Here is a 22133-nt window from a genome sequence, read left to right as displayed (position 1 = left end):
ATTTACACTGGTCAGAGTACAATGAGAAAAGGTAATGGGACATACAGCGAAACAACAGGAACAAAGATGCTTCTTTCATTGTCATAGGAAGAAAATGATACTGATTTGTGTAAGAAGGGAAGTCAACACAGGAAGGTGACAGATAATAAGAAGTGGTATATTTGATGTTCAAACAATTTTATAGAGGAAACTAGAGTAATTGATTTGAAAATGTAGAAGGTGGTAGACAGAGAAAGGATTATTTGATTGGGGGAAGGTGGTAGACAGAGAAAGTAATATTTGATTGGGGGAAAATCTGGTAATGATAACAAGCTTGTTGATTTTTAATTGACAAAAATTGCACAATTTATAGTGTACGCAATGTTCTGACATATGTATATATTGTAAAATGACTAAATTGAGCTAACTAATATACACATTACCTCATATACTTATTTTTTTGTGGCGAAAGCACTTAAATTCTAGTAACCTACAATTTTCAAGTGGACAAATATATTGTTATTAATTATCGGCATCATCGTATTACATAATAGATCTCTTGGCTTGTTAACTTTTAAAGATGTAATTATAGGAGTTGAGGCTTAGAAAGTCTAGAAGCAAAGATGGTTACAAGGGACAAGATAAAGGCTACTGAGTGATAAGTAATATTATTAGCAAATATCTGTATATTCCTCTATAATTATCCATTCCTCAGAATGTTTTACACAATGTTCACAGTGTTCTATATGTAAATGAGAATGTTATAACTGCTCTTAAACAATCAAATTTAGAATGCCTCTCTTATTATCATTTACTATTAATCTACATACATACCCAAACTTATCAGTCCACTAAAATGGCAAATGCTTTTAGAACTTTCATGGAGACATTAGGTAATATAATAATACTCTAAAAGTTTTTCAAAAATATCGGACACATCGAATCTAAAACAACCAATACTAAAAATTGTTAGAAGTAAAAGGTGAATAAATCAGGTTCATTATCCTAATCACTCTACCTTTTATGTTTGAATATTTCTGTAAAAAGTATTGAGAAGGTGGACTGGCAACCACAGTCCTAGGAATCTGTATTTTTGATGAAAAGTGGGTTTCCCTATTTTGAGGACATGTTGAACTCTGTAAAATTGCCTGAGGCAAAATGAAAAGCATAGGAAAGGCACCTCTTTATGAAACCTTTGTCCTGGAGTGGACCCTATGAATTTTTCAAAACAAAGGAGCTCCAGGTTACTGTTCAGAACAATACACTACACATAAAAGATTACTAATGACTTATGAACTCCTAAGGTAGCATGAATCATACCAGCAACACTAGGATATTGGTTTCAACAAGTGGCCTATTTTATTTTATAAACTTCACCAGAATATTATCAACAGTACTATTAGAAAATGGAAAGCTAATGAAATTAGGAGGCAGCATCGGCGTACAACACACTACGTTTCACATCACTCTAATGCAGAATTTAAATGGATGAGAGATCCATCTTTTAACTTTAAAAAAAAAAAGCAGCCTATAAACCTAGAAAAATAGACCACCATTTGACAAAGTTATTAGGGAATATTTTGCTATCTAAATTCAATAAACTGCATTAGTGGAACCAGTTTCTTTTATAAGAAGAAAAAGCGAAGCAGTATATCTTCTTCTTGCCTTTTATTATAGTTCAAAAGCCTGATTATCTTAATAGTTTTTTGTTTTCCTGTAGCAATATGTGAAGCAGAAGACGACTGAAAGATTAGAGGATTATAAATATTCTCTTTCTATAAAGATGTTTTCCTAGCCCTATTATAGTCAGAGGACATTATAAATACTGGATACTATCAAATTTTCAGAAATCATTGCTTTCCACAAATACTGGGTTGCCTACCTGTGAAATATAGCTTTTAATAACTAACCCTGATTTTATTTGGTATCTGACCAAATATCTTTTCTGAAAGTAAATGGTTATTAGTGATTTTTAGTATAGTTCCACAACAGCAAAGGCAGAATCCATAGTTAGGTGATTACTGTATGTTTTGATTCAGTTATCTGCAGGGTGTCTGCATGGTACTCTAACTATTTAAAGCCAGTAAAAAGATTACAGCTCACACTAACTGGATTTTCACAGCTCCCTATCATTCGGCCTGAATTCCTCATGGGCAGATTAAAAGGACCAAGGCAAACAATAGTCTTTTTAAAATACAAGGTGGTTATTTTTAAAAAAGGGAGGGAGGGAGGAAGAAAGGGAGGGAAGGTAGAGAGGGAGAAAGGGTATTCTTCATGGTCAAAATAACAACAAATTATTCAAGAAAGTAGTCATATAAAAATAAAGTTAAATGTATGATAGAGGTAAAACCCTGAGCATTGGCATAGAATGAATCCAGACTAAGAAATTAATAGCATCTGAGAGAATTGTAGTTTTTACTCTCCAATCTACATTATAAAGGATATGATGGTATTAAAGTTCAAAGCTAGGTAGATATGGCACCAGAAGAACAAAGCTGGAAGGACCTTGACGATCATTTAGTCTACCCTCTTATTAAAGTAAGGATAGACAGAGTGAGGCCCATGGGGCTCAGGTGGCATTCCTAAGTCCATTCCTGCTTTGATTGGCAGATGATCAAAGTGTATAAGAGTACTTAATGTTTCTTTCCACTTTGATTTAACCACCTTCTCCTTCTCCTTCAGTTTCCCACCTTCACTCACTTCAAGGGATCACATGACTTCCCTACCTATGATTCGCCCTTAGAGTGAGTCATGGATACAAATTCACAAAGTCGTCCTTATGTGTTAACTCCTCTAATCCTCCTACAATCCTATGAAGTAGTTCCATTTATCATGGCTATTTTAGAGATAAAGACACTAAGATTTAGAGAGATTAAGTGACTTGCCCAAGATCACACAGCTACTAAGTAGAAAAGCTGGATTTAAAGTCAAGTTTACAAGATACCAGTGCATGAGCTATTAACCACTGTGTTACACCTAGTTTCTGCATTAACTTCTTTTCCTCATTTCAAGAGGAAACTCCATTGGTTTATACTCTGTCTCCCATCTCCATTCAAACAATTCGCCCAAACTCCACCCATAGTGTCTCCACATTATCATTCAGCATTAAATAACTCGTTAATTTCTGAACTCAAGTCAGATCAAGACCAAGTTAACTACCACTACCTTAAATTAGGCTCCATCACTACTCTCTCAACATTACTTACTATAAGACTCCTAAGTGGTCTCAGACTTCAAATCCATGCTCCTTAGTGGTACTTCTCAACTTAAAATCCTCCAAGTCAAAATTCCCATTGCTCCACCTCTTAAATCCTTCTTATTTCCTTTTTTACCCAGAATGTGCAAAGATCCCAAAAGGAAAAATAAATTTTAAAATGTATATTTGTATTTGCTTATAATTTTGTACAAAGAGGCCCTCGAAGAATACATAAGAAAGTAACGGATGTGTTTATATGGATTTTGAGGAGAGAAGAATAGGAATCAGGCAGCAGGGGGAAAGATGTAAGAAAGGAAAGACTCTTTATGTATACTTTTATACATTTTAAATTATATACCATCTATTCAAAAAGGGAAGGATCGGAAAGGGGAGAGCAAAAGCAAAAATACAAAAAACAAAGAAAGAATCAACACTTGATGTCAACCTCTTGTTATCAGCAGGCACCTTTGTATTTTTTGTACCTAACAATAAAATAGTAATTTCATCCTAAAAGGGGGGCATGAAAATCATTTCTCGAACACACCATGATCTCCCTTGCCTCAATCCTTTGTTTTTCCCTTTCCTTGCTACTTCCTCTTCCACGTTCTTGCAGACGGTTTAGGACATCTTCCCTGGCTGGCGAGTTTTAAGTTAAATATCCCTTCAGCACACTCCCCAAGGATAGCAGGCATCTCTTTGTCACAGCACTCATACTACAATGTTGTTATTATTTGTGTCTGACTCTCAAACTAAATGGAAGTTTCTTGAGACCAAAGACTGTGTCTTATTCATCGTTGCAGTCTCCAGTAAGTGCAATAGTGTCAGATGCATCTTAACAGCATCCAAAGTAATCCATGCACAATACATTCATCCTTGTTGTGGTCCTTGAGTCAGATTCAGCAGTCACTGTGACTTAACTTGCCATATGGAACATGCTACTTTGGTTACTGTAGCCTCCCTCTTGTAGGTCTCTGTAGTTGTCAAAGTCCAAGTCAAAGGCCTAAAAAGTTACAGACATTAATTAGAAAGACCTGAAACCCAAGACTCTACGCCAGAACTCTCCTGACTATGTTCTCTCTCCTCTTGAACCTCAGCCTCCAAGCTAGAACTCTCCTGACCATGTTATCTCTCCTCAAACTCAGTGTTTCCAAAGCAAATATATGTTCTTTCCCTTCATACCCTTCTAAAGTAACCCTTGGCTCAGTAAAAAGTATCACCATCATTCCAGTAACGTAAACCAGAAAACTAATGGTTATTTTTAATACCTTCATTATACTTACCAAATCAAATCCATCATTAAATGCAGAAATATGTCTCAAATTCATCATTTCCCACCATCCCCAATGCCAAAGCCCTGGCCCAAACTACTATTACATCTCCCCTAGATCACTGTGCTACTTATCTGGTTTCTCTGCATCCATTCTTACTTATCCCTCTACAATCTGTTTTCCACACTGCAGCTGGAGTGATCTTTTCAAAACACTAATCTGATCATGTCACCCATCAGATTAAAACACTTCAAAGGCATCCTGTTACTCTTAAGATAGAGAACAAAATCCTTCACCAGGTTTACAAGGCCCTACACAGTCTAGCCCCTATCTGCCTCTCTGGCCCTATTTCAGACTGTGCTCCCCCCGCTCTCCCTTTGAGCTACTCTGATCACCCTTCAGCTCCTGTTCATATCGCTCTTCCTCTAATTTAGGGGCCTTTGTGGATGATGTTTCCTCTGCTATGTTTCCTTTCTACTCTTTCCCTCAATGATTCCTACTTATGCTACTTCTTCAGGAAAGTTTACCCTGATTATTCTAAGTAAAATACAACACCCTACCATTGTATTCTGTTCAAAGCACTGCACATCTATTATCCTTGGCCTTTACCAATATTGAAAATTTATATTTATGTGATGTCATAATTGCTCTTTTCCCCCACTGGACTTTAAGTTCCATAAAGTCAGACACCAACACTGTTATTGATCACCATGGAATGAATCTCTAAGACTCAGTTCAGTGCCTTGTACAGTGAGTACTTGTTAAATATTTGATGAACAAATGACAAAAGGGAGGGTGGGCATCAGTTACGTGGTAATTTCTAGGCTATCATTAGTCACCAATGTCCTTGCATGTGGAAAAGGTAGAGTAATTAATTTAACATGAAGAGTCTAATGTTAGAATTTAGGGTTATCCTAAAACCCCTTCCACTTCAATCCCAGAATATCATACTCCTCTTTATTCAAAACTGGTGAGTTATTTTCCACCACTGAGGGAAACAGCCTCAGTAGCTGTTTAGTCTAACCCTTTCATTTTATACTTAAAGAATATAAAACCAGAGACATTATGGGATCAGCCCAAAACCACACTCACATCAGCAGAAGATCAAGACTTGCAGCCACACTTACCAAAGTGGTTTCTATTCTGTCTACCACAGCAACACATCACGGCTTTCTTCATCATTACTAATTTATATTCTAGCAACCCTATAGGTACATCCAAGTTTGTCTGGTCATGGGTTCTAATTCTGAGTTGACGGAATGTGGTAGCTGTTATTATAGTTTCAAAGGGCAATGTGAAAACTGCATACTAATTACAGAGTTCTTATCTGTGGGATGACTAGTCTGAAAAGAGCTTTTAGAACATTATCAGTAGTGGAACCTCACAGAAATATTTTTTAAACTTAGCTTCAAGGATGTGAGAAACCCTTGTTGGTCATGAGATTGGTTTTAGATATGTTGAACTGGACATTCTAGATATGCTCAACAGGCAGCTATATAGACACATCTAAAGCTCCAAGAACAATTGTTAACCTACTGAAGACTTGGAAAGGGATTTAAGGACAGGAAGATTGTGAGCCAGATGCCAATCTTCAGAGAAAAAAAGAGCACTGTCTAAGAAAGAGATGGCAACAAAAGGAAGGGAAAGAAAATCTTACGGTGAACTGAACGGCATATATTTCAATTTACTGTATTTGAAATAAAGAATGGAAGAATAATGGCTTGGAAGGAAGAATAGAAAATAAGAAGGATGACAAATTTACCCCTGACACTGGTGTACATGAAATATAATAAAATAAGATAGAAACCCCCACTCTAGTAATGGCATTCCAAGTGATTTCAATCAGCCCTTTTTCTGAAAACTGCTACAATGGCTGAGAAATTTTTGTTTGTTTGCTTCTTTGTTTGATGAGGTATAAGAGTTAGCAATTCGGGCGGCACCTGTGGCTCAGTCGGTAGGGCGCCGGCCCCATGTGCCGAGGGTGGTGGGTTCAAACCCAGGCCCAGGCAAACTGCAACCAAAAAATAGCTGGGCGTTGTGGCAGGCGCCTATAGTCCCAGCTGCTTGGGAGGCTGAGGCAAGAGAATCACTTGGGCCCAGGAGTTGGAGGTTGCTGTGAGCTGTGTGAGGCCACGGTACTCTACCGAGGGCCATAAAGTGAGACTCTGTCTCTACAAAAAAAAAAAGAGTTAGCAATTCAACTACTAAAATCTGATTAAGATTATTCTAGGCTCGGAGCCTGTAGCTCAAGCAGCTAAGGCACCAGCCACATACACCAGAGCTGACAGATTCAAATCCAGCCCGGGCTTGCCAAACAACAATGACAACTACAACCATAAAAAAAAAAAAAAAAAAAAAGCCGGCATTATGGCGGGCGCCTGTAGTCCCAGCTACCTGGGAGGCTGAGGCAAGAGAATTGTGTAAGGCCAGGAGTTGGAGGTTGCTGTGAGCTGTGATGCCAAAGCACTCTACCCAGGGCAACAGCTTGAGGCTCTGTCTCAACAAAAATAAAAATGAAAAAATAAAATAAAATAATTAAAAAATATTATTCTAGATTACTCTCACAGGCAACAGAAATGAACCCACTGGTACTACACTTTGAAGTCATTGACTATAAAATAACTAAACTTAGTAATTCAAAGAAGATGGAAATGAATTGAGAATTGGTGGAGAAAAGGAAACCAGGAAAAGAATCAAAAAGATATACTAGAATTGCAAAAAAAAAAAAAAAAAGGAGGAAAATACAAAATAGTATATTTCAGAAAATTAAGAACTCAATAGATACAGTTAATAGCAGATTAGATATAACAGATGGGTTTAACATAAAAAAAGTAAACTGAAAGCTAACTATAAATAAAACGACACAAAGGTACATCATAGGACTGGGAGCAGGGGAAGGAGAATGGCCACACAAGAAGCCTGGGGAAACATTTGGGGATAATGGAAATAGTCTCCCTATACGTCGGCCGTGGTGAGAGTTAGAAAAGAGTATAGTTTGTCAAACGCACATAAAAGTAGAGGAAGAACTGAATCCTGCTGCATAGCTCAGTAATATCTCAAATCTGACTTAAAAAACCTAGTAGAGGGAAAAAAAGCATGTGAAATTTTCTAAAAACAGTATCAACAGTAAATATTTTAATCAGACATTACTGTTAGCTTCAAAAGTACATTTCTGTGATACACTATCAGGAAAATCCCTCTGGGTTTACACACAGTAAAGCTGGCCCTTGAATAACATGATTTAAACTGTGCAGAACCACTTAGGTGCAGATTTTTTCAATAACTATACTGGGAAAATTGTGTGGAGATTTGTAGCAATCTGAAAAATCTTACAATCCCCACAGTATAGAAATATAGAGAAAATTAAGAAAAAAATAGGTAAATAACAGTGCTTAAAATATTAATTTGTCATTTACTACCATAAAATACATACAAATCTATTATAAAAGGTTAATAATTATCAAAACTTATACACACAAACCCTTACAGACCATACATGGGATGATACAGTTGAAAGAAAGAAAAAGAAAGACGTTGTACTAAAATAGAACTGCATAAAATCAACCACAGCACATACTGTACTGCTGTAACAATGTCGTAGCTACCTGTTGTGGGTACTCTGATGCGCTCAAGTGTTGAGAGTATCTGCTTAAAACATCAGCTCTGCTTGAGCAGTTCCTCTCTTTAGTAAGTTGTACTTTGCAGTAAAAAGTGATCTCCGATGGTTCTCAGTTTTTTCATCATGCTTAGTAACAATGCAGGCAGCTTCCAGATTACAAACATGTAGATTAGTTCTTAATTTGAATTTGTATGTAAGCTGGAATACACACATTTACCTGTTACCTATAATTGCCTCCATCATGGGAGTCATGTCAGTTGGATGTTTGTGACTTGAGGACTTAACCCAATAGCCTCTGTTCTTAAGTGCAAGTTGTACATAAGTCATGTATTTGTGACCTGGGGACTGCCTGTACCAAAAATCTTGAATAACACCCGGGGACCCAAGGAAGTGTCCCTGGTGATGCTGAAAATGCTCCCAAGAAGCACAGAAAAGTGATGACATAAGAAAAGGCTAAGTTACGATGGATTGAGCTCTATGGCAGTGGTTTCAAGATAAATGAATCTAGTGTAAGAACCACTGTAAAAAAATAAAAAGAAAATTTGTGATATCATTGCTGCAGCTATGCCAGAAGGCACAACAACTCCTTATCTCATATTGAAAATACAGCTTTTGGGTGGCGCCTGTGGCTCAAGGAGTAGGGCGCCGGTCCCATATGCCGGAGGTGGCGGGTTCAAACCCAGCCCCAGCCAAAAACCACAAAAAAAAAGAAAATACAGCTTTTATGTGGATTGAAATAAGAAAGGCATATTATCTACAGACTCTAATAATGCTTCAAGAGAAAGCATATGAAAACTTAAAGCAAACGGAAGGTGAAAGAGCTAAAGCTGGAGAATTTAATGCCAGCAAAGGATGGTTTGATAATTTTACGAAGAGGTTTGGCTTTAAAAAAATGTCAAAATAAGAAGAGAAGTGCTTTTGCCAACCAAGAGGCAGCAGAAGAGTTCCCAGATGTCATTAAGAAAATCTTTAAAGAGAGACAGATATCTGCCTGAACCTCACATTTTTAATACAGATCAAAGTGCCTTAACTGGGGGAGAAAATGCCACAAATGACATTTATTAGTAAGGAAGAAAAATGAGCACCAGGATTTAAGGCAGAAAGGAACAGGCTAACTCGACTGTTTAGTACAAAGGCAATCAGGTTTATGATCAGCACAGCCCTCATCTAAAAAGCTGTTAACTCTCTAGACTGAAGGAAAAAGATAAATATCAGTGTTTTGATTGTTCACTAAGAAGGACTGGACAATGAGAACACTTTTTCTGAAGTGGTTCCATCCATGCTTTGTCCCTGAAGTCAGGAAGTACTTTGGCAGTAAGGAACTGCCTTTTATAAAGTTCTTTTGATATTAGATAATGCCCCTGGTCACCCAGAACCCCATGAATTCAGCACAAAGGCATCAAATTAATCTCCTTGCCCCCAGATCTTGCCCCCATGTCTCTAATTGAGCTTCTAGATCAGGGGGCCATAAGGATCTTTAAAGCTCATTATCTACAGTACTCTGGGGAAAGAGTTGTCGATGCTATGGAAGGAAACCCTGATGGAGTTCTGAACATCATCAAGTCGGGAAGGATTACACCAGAAGAGACACCAGTGTTGTTACAGAAAAAGCAGTGAAAACCATCCATCCCCAAACAATAAATCCCTGCTGCAGGAAACTGTCTCCAGATGTTGTGCCTGACTCCACAGGATTTACCACACGGCCAATCAAGGAAAGAAAGCAAGAAAGAAACTGTGAATGTGGTAAATGGCAGGGGTTGGGGGGCGGAATTAAAAGAGGTTCAACATATGGATCCTGGAGAAAGTCAAGAGCTAACAGATCCTATAACAGAAGAGCTAACAGAAGACAACTTGATGGTGATGAGTGCTTCCGAACCACTCTTCTTCCTCCATCTCCTTGACCTACCCAATGTGAAGATGACAAAAATTAAGACCTATATGATGATCTGCTTCCACTTAATAATAAATTTTCTCATCTTTATGATTTTCTTAATAACATTTTCTTTTCTTTTTTTTTGCAGTTTTTGGCCAGGACTGGTTTTGAACCCGCCACCTCTGACACATGGGGCCGGCACTCTACTCCTTTGAGCCACAGACACCACCCACATTTTCTTTTCCTTAGCTTACTTTACTATAAGAATACAGCACATTATATACATATATAACATACAAAATATTTGTTAATCAGCTGCTTATCTTATTGATAAGACTTTTAAGCAACAGTAAGCTATTAGTAGTTATGTATTTGGGAAGTCAAAAACTATATACAGCGTTTTAAAAGCTCTAGGGGTCCGTACTCCTAACCCCCACATTGTTCAAGACACAACTGTATTTCAAAATAACCTTGAAACTGAAAATTTACTGATCTAACAGTACTGGTTGATAATAAGTAGCTATTCAGTCATTTAAAATCAAAGAGTAAGTAACTACATAAGTACTTATCAATTGGAGTGACTGGGGCGGGGCAGAGTATTCTGGTCATCCCTCAGATATCAAAATCTGTAGATGCTCAAGTCCCTTACATAAACTAGCATTGTGTTTTCATAGAACCCACACATCCTCCCACATACTTAAAATCATCTCTACATTACTTATACCTAACCCAATGCAAATGCTATATAAATAGATATTATACTGTATTTTTATGTTTTTTAATTATAGTTTTGTTATTTTTTACTGTTCTTTTTTCCCCCTAAAATATTTTCAACCTGAGGTTGGATGAATCCATGGATAAGGAACTCAAGTATATGGAGGGCTGATTATTTATGCCACAGTTTTCTTTGCCTGGACAGTTTTAAACAATGAAAACATTTTTCTCCCACGCCTGTCTGTTGCCATTTTTGTTGAGTATACTTAATTTCCAAATAGTTTTTATATAAATTTCCCATATGGCTTATTCCAAGTACACATTATTTTTCAAAATATGGTCTCTACTCATTTCTTTTCTAATGTGGAATGCCCTTCTTCATCTTTCTAAAGAAAAAGAAGTTAAGGCCGCAACATGACAGCCAGACTGATTTCCACGGTCCACTTCCAAGTGGCCTGTCATAGGCCAGCATGCCCACAGAGGCCAAAGGCTGCAGTTTCAAAACCTGCTGCAGGAGTTCAGAAAGAACTCAACCCGCAGCACCCCTGTGGTGCTTCCCTCACTGCACTCACAATGCTAGTGATCATTGCAGAAGCAATGTCAACAGACAGTGCTTGTGTTCACTCTCACAAGCTCCATTCTCTGAGACTCATCCCTATCTTCCCGCAGTTACATGCAACTTCAGGACTCATGGATCACATTCTTAGCACTAAATGAAAAACATTAACCCCAATGACACCATCTGGAGCTTTTCTTTCGTTATATACTTTCATTGCCTTGAAATCTAAGATACGTTAACAACACTTACATGAATGGAATGCATTACAACTCACTCTGCTTTAGTGGGAAAGTACGCTCTGTAGCTATCCAAAGAGACATATGTTATCCCTATCATCTGGCTATACTCAGTTCATTTAAGAACATTTAAACCAGCCACTTTAAAACTGCCTTATACTATCACATTAGGATATAAAAATAGAATACATGGATATCCATTTCCCAATCCTTGCCATTTAATCAAAAGAGGATAAATTTCTAATTCTCTACTTGTGCTGAGCAAGATTTATCTAACCTGAGAATCATGCATTAGAGTTTCTTCCAATCCGTTCCATTTTGGAGATGCCACTCCAATGATCACTGCACTGGAAGAAACCCTGAGAGAAATGAATAACCTAGAATTTAAAACATGATGCTCAACAGATTGCTTCTATTTAGTTTAGCATCATTCATAGCTGGGATGCTCATGGTGCTTTACAAAGAGGTATAAATTAGAACTGTCATGAGTGATTATAAGCAACAGTTTAGCTTCAAGGAGACCTGCTTGTTTACCTAAGAAAAGACTTGACTGGCACTCCAAGTTTATTCCCTTTACATTCCTCTAACAATAGCACAGAATCTTTAGCTTACAAAGCCATAGGTAACCTTACTGAAGGCAGACACTAAGGCCATCAGTTAAAGATCTCCACGGAACAGTCTGGTAGCTTCTCCTGTAACCATCTACCGAATCAAAAGAGTAGGAGATACAAATTAAGATTCTGAAATAAATTACACTAGGCATGAAGAGTGATCAGTGAGGCCTAGAATTTTAATCAGTATTTAAAATATAAATCCTAGAAGTGATTCAGTTTTCTAAACAACTAATACTGAATTATATAAATTGTAGCATGGTTGATAACATTTAAAATACAGAAAAACAGAGTTAGTTATATAGTACTTTTTAAAATGTAGTTTGCAGACTGGGACAGAGGTGACGTATGTGACGGTGCATGTACGTGATGTCTGTGCCACGCGCACACTGAATCGGCCAGGGTTATTAACCTGGTTATTTCTTAATGCCAAAAATTTGTGTTTGTCATTTTTAAATACTTAAAAGCTGGATTTAATTACTTAGAAATACCTTTTAATAATTTATTATTCATCCTATAAATATTTGAGTACTTACTACAATCCAAGTAAATACACAATGATGACTCAGCCAGAAAAACTAATTTATAACTACAAAATTATAAAACTCTCTATTCAGATAAGGTATAGATAAGACAGGGGATAACCGCAGGCTTACTGAGCACACCCTTGAGAAGCAGGTAGTACTTTACAAAAGAAATGAAATCTGAAATAAGCCTAAAAAAGTTCATAGACACCGGCCCATAAAGAAGAGAAGAAACAGAATTCCAGGGTGAGGAAATGGCCTTTAAAAAGAAACACGAAAGGAAGAAAAAAGAATAATAGTTGAGAAATTGGTAATCACAAGAACCAATAATTAAATTTGTTTTACTTATTAGAAATAAAATCACTACCATTTATTGAGATACTACAATGTAGTACTAACTTTCTGACACATGCTGCTTCTAATATTTACAGCTTTTCAACTATCATCATCCCCATCTTATTGAAGAATAAATTAAAGTTAAGAAAAAACAAACTTACCTTATGAGGGAAACTTTTTAAATGACTTCAGATGATCAAAAAAGATTAGTGGGTGTCCTGCATAGGGTACCTTTCCTTGTCTGATATTATTTTCTTTTTCTTTTTTTTATTATTAAATCATAGCTGTGTACATTAATGCGATCATGGGGCACCATATACTGGTTTTATAGACCGTTTGACACATTTTCATCACACTGGTTAACATAGCCTTCCTGACATTTTCTTAGTTATTGTGTTAAGACATTTATATTCTACATTTAGTAAGTTTCACATGTACCCTTGTAAGATGCACTGCAGGTGTAATCCCACCAATCACCCTCCCTCCGCCCATCCTCCCCCCTCCTTTCCTCCCTCTCCCCCCTCCCCATATTCTTAGGTTATAACTGAGTTATAGTTTTCATATGAAAGCCATAAATTAGTTTCATGGTAGGGCTGAGTACATTGGACACTTTTTCTTCCATTCTTGAGATACTTTACTAAGAAGAATATGTTCCAGCGCCATCCATGTAAACATGAAAGAGGTTAAAGTCTCCATCTTTCTTTAAGGCTGCATTAATATTCCATGGTATACATATACCACAATTTATTAATCTATTCGTGGATCGATGGGCACTTGGGCTTTTTCCATGACTTAGCAATTATGAATTGGGCTGCAATAAACATTCTGGTACAAATCTTTTTATAATGTGATTTTTGGTCTTCTGGGTATATACCTAGTAGAGGAATTATAGGATTGAATGGCAGATCTATTTTTCGATCTCTAAGTGTTCTCCAAACATCTTTCCAAAAGGAATGTATTAATTTGCATTCCCACCAGCAGTGTAGAAGTGTTCCCTTTTCTCCACATCCACGCCAACATCTCTGGTCTTGGGATTTTGTGATATGGGCTAATCTTACTGGAGTTAGATGATATCTCAAAGTAGTTTTGATTTGCATTTCTCTGATTAAGGATGATGAACATTTTTTCATATGTCTGTAGGCCATGTGCCTGTCTTCTTCAGAGAAGTTTCTCTTCAAGTCCCTTGCCCAGCCTCGATGGGATCACTTGTTCTTTTCTTGCTTATACGTTTGAGTTCTCTGTGGATTCTGGTTATTAAACCTTTGTCGGAGACATAACCTGCAACTATCTTCTCCCATTCTGAGGGCTGTCTGCTTGCTTTACTTACTGTGTTCAGAAGCTTTTTAGTTTGATCAGGTCCCAGTAGTGTATTTTTGAAGCTGTTTCAATTGCCCGGAGCGGGGGAGGGTCTCCTCATAAAATACTCACCCAGACCAATTTCTTCAAGAGTTTTCCCTGCACTCTCTTCTAGTATTTTTATAGTTTCATGTCTTAAATTTAAATCTTTAATCCAGTAAGAGTCTTGTCTGATATTATTTTAAAACTCCATAAATCAACTGACAGCAATGCAAATAATTATTTTCCATAAACATGCAAATATATTTTGTCCAGTAGAGGTACAATTCAATGTCCCTTCCCCAAGTGGAAGAAACCAGTTTTAAATCTATGAAGCAATTCATGTCCAGACTCCTGGTGGCCTACATTTGTGCCTGCTCTTTTGATCCTTTGAGCTACTTGTAACATCTTAATGAGTTAAATATTACCTTTGGCATGTGATTATAAATATTTGTATGAGGCATGGTTTTGCCTTTTTAAAAAATTATCCTAAAATAGATCCAAAGCACGAGTCAGAATTTGAAGGCTTCTGTGGATTCTAAATGAGCCCAAAGACAAGGATCCTTCCATACAACTCCCGACTTTTCTCCTTTTATTCTTGAAAGTTAATGCCAGTGTAATTTTTATAATACCTCTTACAAAGGGTTTGCCCTAATTATTTATAGTCCATGTGATGAAACTTTATAAAATGTCCAGCACAAGGCTACTTTTCACCCTCTCACTAATTTCTTCACATATCCCTAATTTGTCAGTCTCTTGTGGAATTAAAAAGGAAAGTAAAAGTAGCTTCTCTCATTCCAAGGCTTTTCACAGTCAAGCAATCACTAAAAGAAAAAAACGAATCTACAGTTTCGTGCCATTGAAAACTTTATCAAGCATAATTCAAGTCAAAGCTCATAGGACAAACTCTCTGATAATTAAAATGTGCTCATATAATGAGTCAGAGAAAGGTGGTGACCTGGGGGAGAACTCAGGAAACCCTGCTCTCCTGCTTTTGCTGATTATTCCTTTTGTTATATAACATTTCCTATCTTGGCCTTGTCTTTTTGAAAAAATTACAGATTGTTTTGCTTGAATCAAAAATAATACCTAGTGACAAATACTCAAATCTGCACAATGGAAACTAGGCGGTAAGTTTCATTATAATACAAAATATCCAACAACACAATGGACCACTGTTATGATATTCATTCGATTCACAAGGAAACTGTAAAACTTTGGTTTAAAAAGAAAAAGGAATCCAGTGTATACACTTATATAAAGATGTATTCGTTTACCTGCTCAACAAAATTGACAGTACGAAGCTTTTTCTGCATGTTACAATGACACGTGTTAAAGGTACACTACTTAACGTACGAACCAAACATTTACCCTTCGCCACTGGTGAAAGGCAACAAGATCTCTTTACAAAGTCTCGTCTTTTTCAATAAATTTTGCATGAAAACATGTTATCCTGGCACAAAGTTGCCTGCTGTCACATTGGAAGTGTGATAAATGTTTAATGAAAACAACACCACACAGCTTGGTGTCAGATAACAGCTATCACACAGCCCAGCTTTGATCCAAACAGACACTTAAAAGGAGTTCTAAGCATGCTCTGCACCACAAAACTCTATAACCTATATGCAAATGGGGTAAATTAGCATAATGACTTCCCGCTGAATAAAGAAATAAGAGGTAAGGAAAAATATGACAGGCTCTTTAAGTATGTAACTGCTGTCAAAACTCAAGAGTCCAGTCTTCCCAGATCACTTCTAACATCTTCTGCCAAACACTAGGCAGGGAAAAAAAAAAAAAAAAAAAAAAAAACCTCTTATCAACAAGAATTTATTACATGAAACTCTAAAGCTGAAGACACTGGAATGTTGCCAAGATTAAAGCCATAACTAATATCTGTCTAGAAAGTACAATTATTACATGGTACTAGTTTTCCCATACACATTGCCTATAATATTTATAACTTTTTAAATATCTCTATCCCCATCTTGCCGAAGAATATATTGTATATCTAGAGGGAAATTCTCATCTCAGAAAGTTATGTAAAGAAAAAGAGAAAATGGATAAACTTGAATGTTTTGGTAAAATATCTCAAAAGTCTTGCCAGGTACATTTCTGAAAATATCACCCATCTACTGAAAAACTATTAAATAAGGAAAATAATAAAGGCTACCTTTCATGGTAGCAGGTCACAATGGAGGTCACACTTAAGAGAACTAAATTAGGTTTCTAATGAACTCTGAAGTTACTCAAATTAAGAAGAAGCATTTTAGTAGGTGTCTGAATCCATTTTGTACTACGTAACAAAATATCGCTGGGTAATTAATGTACTGAAGAGAAATTTATTGGCTGGTTGAGCTGGAAGCTAGAAGTCCAAGATCAAGGGGCCGGCATCTGGTGACGAACTTGTCACATCATCCCACGGCAGAAGAGCAAAGAGGGCAAGGAAAAGAGGGCAGCAAACCCATCCTCTTAAAAGAAACCCTCTCCGAAGATAACCTACCCACTCCTGTGATTAACAGCATTAATCTCCTCATGAGGTTAAAGCCCTCATGCTCTATGTGCTTTTTATAGGTCCCACCTACCACTCAGTATTAGGGGTCATGTTTCCAACACATGAATTTTAGGGGAGACATCAAACTATAGCGGTAAACAACATTGGATCTAAATCAAATTTGCAAATTCTACTTCTTTTTTTAAAGGACAGGGTCTTGCTCTGTCACCCAGGCTGGAGTGGGATGGTGTAATCACTGCTCACTGCACCCTGAATTCCTGAGCTCAAACCATCCACCTGCCATGGCCTCTTTATACACAGGTATGTGACACCATGTGTCACATTTTTCATTTTATTTTGTAGAGATGGGGGTGTCGCTATGTTTCCCAGGCTGGCCTTGAACTCCTGGCCTCAAGTGATCCTTCCAATCCTTCTTCCTCAGCCTCCAAAAGTGCTGTGATTACAGTCATGAGCCACCACACCCAGCACTATGATTTAAGAATAAATAGTAGAACATCACTGGTAGATATTTATATAACATTCACAACTAATCTTTCAAAGACCAGAGGCTGTAAAAGATATTCTATTACTAGTTGATCATACTTTATAGGGTGATGACTAAGACAAATTCTAATCATTTCAATGTTCTAGAAATTTCCAGAACTATAATTAGCAGCTACTTGAAAACAGTTTTTAGAATTATCTAATTTTGTATATTTTTTTCTCAAAAGTCTAATGAAAAAGCCTTTCCTCACTCTTCAACTGGGTCCTGCTTTAGCATTCCTCTCTTTCCTTTTTTTGTTTTTCCCAATTTATAAAATACTCTTTACCTTGCTTTCTCACTATTACGCTTTCTCTCCTCGCTGTGCTCTTACAAATCTATGTTCTACCACTATGCATATAATACTGATACTTTCAATCTGATTTGATAAGACAATCTTATGCTTAAAAAAGCAGAGGCACCCATGTTATTTTTTTCATATATGAGGAAGCACCTAGATTATTTAGCAGAAGCTAAAACATTTGTCATTAGGTCACACAATCACAGTGAATGAATTCGTAAGACCTAATGCAAATGTCTGTAAATTGTTTTCCCTCTGTCTCCACCCATGTATTTTTTTAAAGCCATCTGGAAAGAGAGCACTAAAGAAGCCATCATAAAAATAAATTTAATTAAAGGTTAGGTATTATTTGTGAATATAATTAAATATAATTCTGCATAAATAGATGAAATGCTGAGCTGAAGAAGTAGGAAAAGAGAGAAGGAGAAAGAAGGAATCAATCTTCTATAAATAACAAATCTGCGAGCTGATCAGGAAAAAATACAGAATGTTTTTTCAGTTCTATTGAGCTACTTTCTACGAAGTTTGGACAATAGCATATCACTGGATCTCAAACCCTACCCTCTCATCATCAATAATTATAAATTACTAAAGAATTAAGGAAAGTGTACTTTTAGAAAGCAAAGTGCTATAGTCGGTCAACTTGAATTAGAAGCCTAACTCTGCCATTTATTACCTCTGATCTATAGTAGAGGGATAATAAAAGCACCTACTATTTCATCAGACTATTAAGTGAAACAATCCATGTCAACTGCTAAACTTTAAATTCCTGATACTGAGAAAATGTAAGTAAAATGTTAGATGCTTACCATTATTATGACCACTGTGAATAAAGCATTCTGTTCAGACTCCACGTACAACTGATCTTCTCATTTCTCTACTGGAAACTCTACATTGGCTTCAAATGCTTTACCGTAAGATAAGGACCTCCCCAAATCATCTCTCATCATTGTGCCTGTTCTATTCTAAACAAAGCCCCATTCGACTTTGGTTCCTCAAATACACCATAATCTCTTGCTTGCCTCCCAGCCTTTACATATGAAGTTCATTTGCCTGAAACATCCACCCCTCCCTTCCTTCAATGTGAAAACACTACTCCTACACAGTTAGAGGCTTTCCCAACACACGGACTAGTCTAGATCAATCAGCTTAATGTTCATGGAGGTATCTCACAACCAGAATGTGTCAAAACTAAAGATGAAAGCCAACATGCTGAGACTGGACTGTGACAAGAATAAAAAGGGCCTCTGACTGCTCACTCTATACTGCTTGTTATATTAGCAGTAAGAGTACTCAGGGTTTAAGCTGGTCACTGAAAAACAACAAGTCTTGGGCCAAATCCATATAGCCTGCCTCTTAGTTTAATTTAATATTATTTATACTTGCAAAGTTCTAATATTGCAACAAAGACAATATGGCGGCCCAGAAAGCATAAATTATTGACTATAATTTTGTAAATTATTTACAAAAAAGTTTGCTGATCCTTGGTTTAAGTTCTTATTAGTTAGGTTTTGTTACTTATGAGCAAAAGTATCTTTTTTTTAAATCTGCAATTTATTAGTGATTAATCCTTTTTCTTCTTCTCCTTTTTTTATTTTTTGCAGTTTTTGGTTGGGGCTGGGTTGAACCCACCACCTCCAGTATATGGGGCTGGCGCCCTATTCCTTGAGCCACAGGCAGTGGCCCCAAAAAGTATCTTAACTGATAACAATATTTCCATAGCTTGTTTTACTAATCCTACTAGAAGCATTCATCTGATTTCACTATAATTATTTGCGTATCTTCCCTTTTATAAATGTTTATTTTTGAACTTGCATGAAAGTTCCAAGTAGTACTGGCACTAACATTGTATCCCTATAACTTAAAGTAGTACCTGACAAATAAAAAGGCATTTTAATATTGTTGACTGAACAAGTAAAACATCCAAACAAATGCTTATATTTGCTAAATAATCAATATATATTTATTAACAACTAACATATATACCACATATTAGATTCTCTGAGTGATACAAAAGAGTGTAAGTCCAGAATAGCTTAAAATCAGGTTTAGGAAATAAGCATGTATCCTTTAAAAAATAGTAATAAATTATTTCTGGAACAAAACAGGATTCATCTGTACATACATAAATACTACCAAAGTAAGCACATACATGGTTTTAAAAAAAAAATCCTGATTTTAGATTATGCCAAATAGGCAGGAACTCATCAGTACATACATAAATACTACCAAAGTAAACACATACATTGATTTAAAAAAAACAACCCTGATTCTTAGATTATACCAAATAGGTAGGAATTTGTGTACTCAGCACTAACCTTAACACAACATCATGTGTCACTATGGTCTACTCAAATCATGATACAGACTGCCCAAACCTTTTTGGCATAAGTCCCCAGGGCCCTTCAATTGACAGCTCTTGTTTTGACTTTGTTCATTACCTTTATTGAGATTAATCTTATAAAATAATGACAAATACAACATCATTGTCTTGTGAACCTGCAATCCAGGAATCAGTCCACTAGAACACAATTGACTCTGAGTGATGAATGAGCCTAACCTATAAAGCTGCCTAGACTTTCAAGATTAATGTCACCTTTCTTGAAATCATCTGACCTCCCTGTTTTATTCACTCTCTTTTTCATACCTTTAAAATCTTCCAAATAATGTTTTATATAATATTAATTTATTATGTTTTATCCTAAACAAGTAAAATTGGTGAGGTAGAAAACACTTAATGACCATAAAAATCATAGTCACACTTCACAAAGCAATATAACATCTAAAAACTAAACCAAAAGAAGAAAAAAATTAAAAAGGAACCAAAAAGCAAGGTAGCTCCTTGTGATATATTTTATTCCTCCTCTTACACCCTATTTTCGAGGCTCAGAACTCTATCTCTACAGCCTCCCTTCAAACCTATCATCCTCTGACTTTCTCCCTTCACCAAGAGTTTTCCCCATACTCTTCCTGGCTCTCATTCTATTCCACCATCTCTGGCTAACTCAGCCTCCCTCTCCTTATAGCCAGATATCCAATCCCTATCTCCCCTCCTATAACATTTTAGAACTCCGAATTCTGCAGGAATACAGCTGTTCAATGTACATTAACAGTTGCAGGGTGTTTGAGAGAAAAAGGGGACAGAATAATTTATCTCCATCCAAATTCCACTACAACCTTAACATATCAAAGGATATTTAAAAGCCAACGATCTCTGCAGGTTCATATAACATCATTATAAATTTAGAAGTAAAAAATAAACATACAGACAACTGTGGAAAAGAAAGGGATGAGAGAAGAGTTTCATAACATTTCATAAAGTAAATAATTCCTCTTAAAATCAAGATCTCAAGAAACTATATTGACAATTCTGGTCGATTCTTAAATTTAAAACTGATACATTGAAGATAAACACTTTTAGATTAAAGTATAAAGTAAATACAAATAAACATTGAAAGACTGACAAAGGGGGATAAATCCCAAGAATAAAAGACCCCAATGCCAATTTTGAATAAAACAATAAGATGCTGTAAATTTAAGATGCTAAATAAGATTATTTCAATTTAATATCTTCTAATTTGATTAACACCTATGAGTGGATTTCAACCTCCAAGGGATAGAACTAGAATCACTGTTATAATAACATCAATTCTAGAAAATTGACAAAAAATAAATTCTGGAGCTCATAAGCAGATACAGTCATTCTAACACACACATATACCGTACTGTACTACTGCGCAAGCCCCCATCCTACATTGAAAGAGGCTTGGCCAATAATAAATACATTTCCTTTCCTTTGTTTCAAATTTACCCTTTTCCCGTAACTGCTTTACAATAAGCTGAAAGACATCTATAATCACTAAGTAGTCTTCAAATTTTAAATTCATGTTCATGATAAAGAAAACAGAATGTAGGATTTTCCTAAGGAATTAGGTAAATTTTCCTTTACTTCCATACTAAACTTGGATATTGCTATTGATGCTGTGTTTCTGAAATTTGTTATATTATTACTAAATGAAAATGGAAATGATAAGGTACCACACTAAAAATCTGAGACAACTATTCTGACTTATCCTTCCTTTCCTCCCTACTGAATTCTCCTCTTCCTTTGTTCATCTTCTTCCACTCCTTCAGCAATTTAACCACCAGGGAAAGAATAACAAACAGTTCTGAGAACAGTCATTTCACTTGAATATTGCCCTGGAATCCCCAAGTCCTCACCACCCAGGACTGGCTTCAACTTACCCGCGTCTGATGTTGTGTAACTCCTTGTCCTTGCCTTTATCCTTCTCCTTTTCTCTTCTCTCTTTATCTCTGCCTTTACGCCGTTCTCTATCCCGAGACCGACTACGGGTTCTTCTGTGACTGGACCTCTCACTGCTTCGACTATGGGAACGTGGACGAGGTCTTGACCTGGACCTACAGTAAGCAGATTTTATTACATAAATTTAGTGTGTATTTGTGTTGTGAAAAGTAAACACCCTTGAATTATCTGAAGAAATTACTTAGTTTTAGTTATGGACTAGGATTTAAATAACTGTGAAGCAAGC

General features: G+C 36.4%; 1 protein-coding gene across 1 annotated transcript in view; it reads right to left on the bottom strand.

Moving 5' to 3' along the window:
- RSRC1 (arginine and serine rich coiled-coil 1) overlaps positions 1-22133 on the bottom strand; it is a 427036-nt gene that overhangs the window by 276062 nt on the left and 128841 nt on the right. The window contains exon 8 of the mRNA XM_053598852.1: positions 21829-22002. Coding sequence (XP_053454827.1) covers positions 21829-22002 — 174 coding nt within the window. The remainder of the gene's footprint in view (positions 1-21828; positions 22003-22133) is intronic.

This window comes from Nycticebus coucang, chromosome 8 (genome assembly GCF_027406575.1).
Source record: "Nycticebus coucang isolate mNycCou1 chromosome 8, mNycCou1.pri, whole genome shotgun sequence".
Classification (NCBI taxonomy): Eukaryota; Metazoa; Chordata; class Mammalia; order Primates; family Lorisidae; genus Nycticebus; species Nycticebus coucang.
This window is presented reverse-complemented; position numbering and strand designations above follow the sequence as displayed.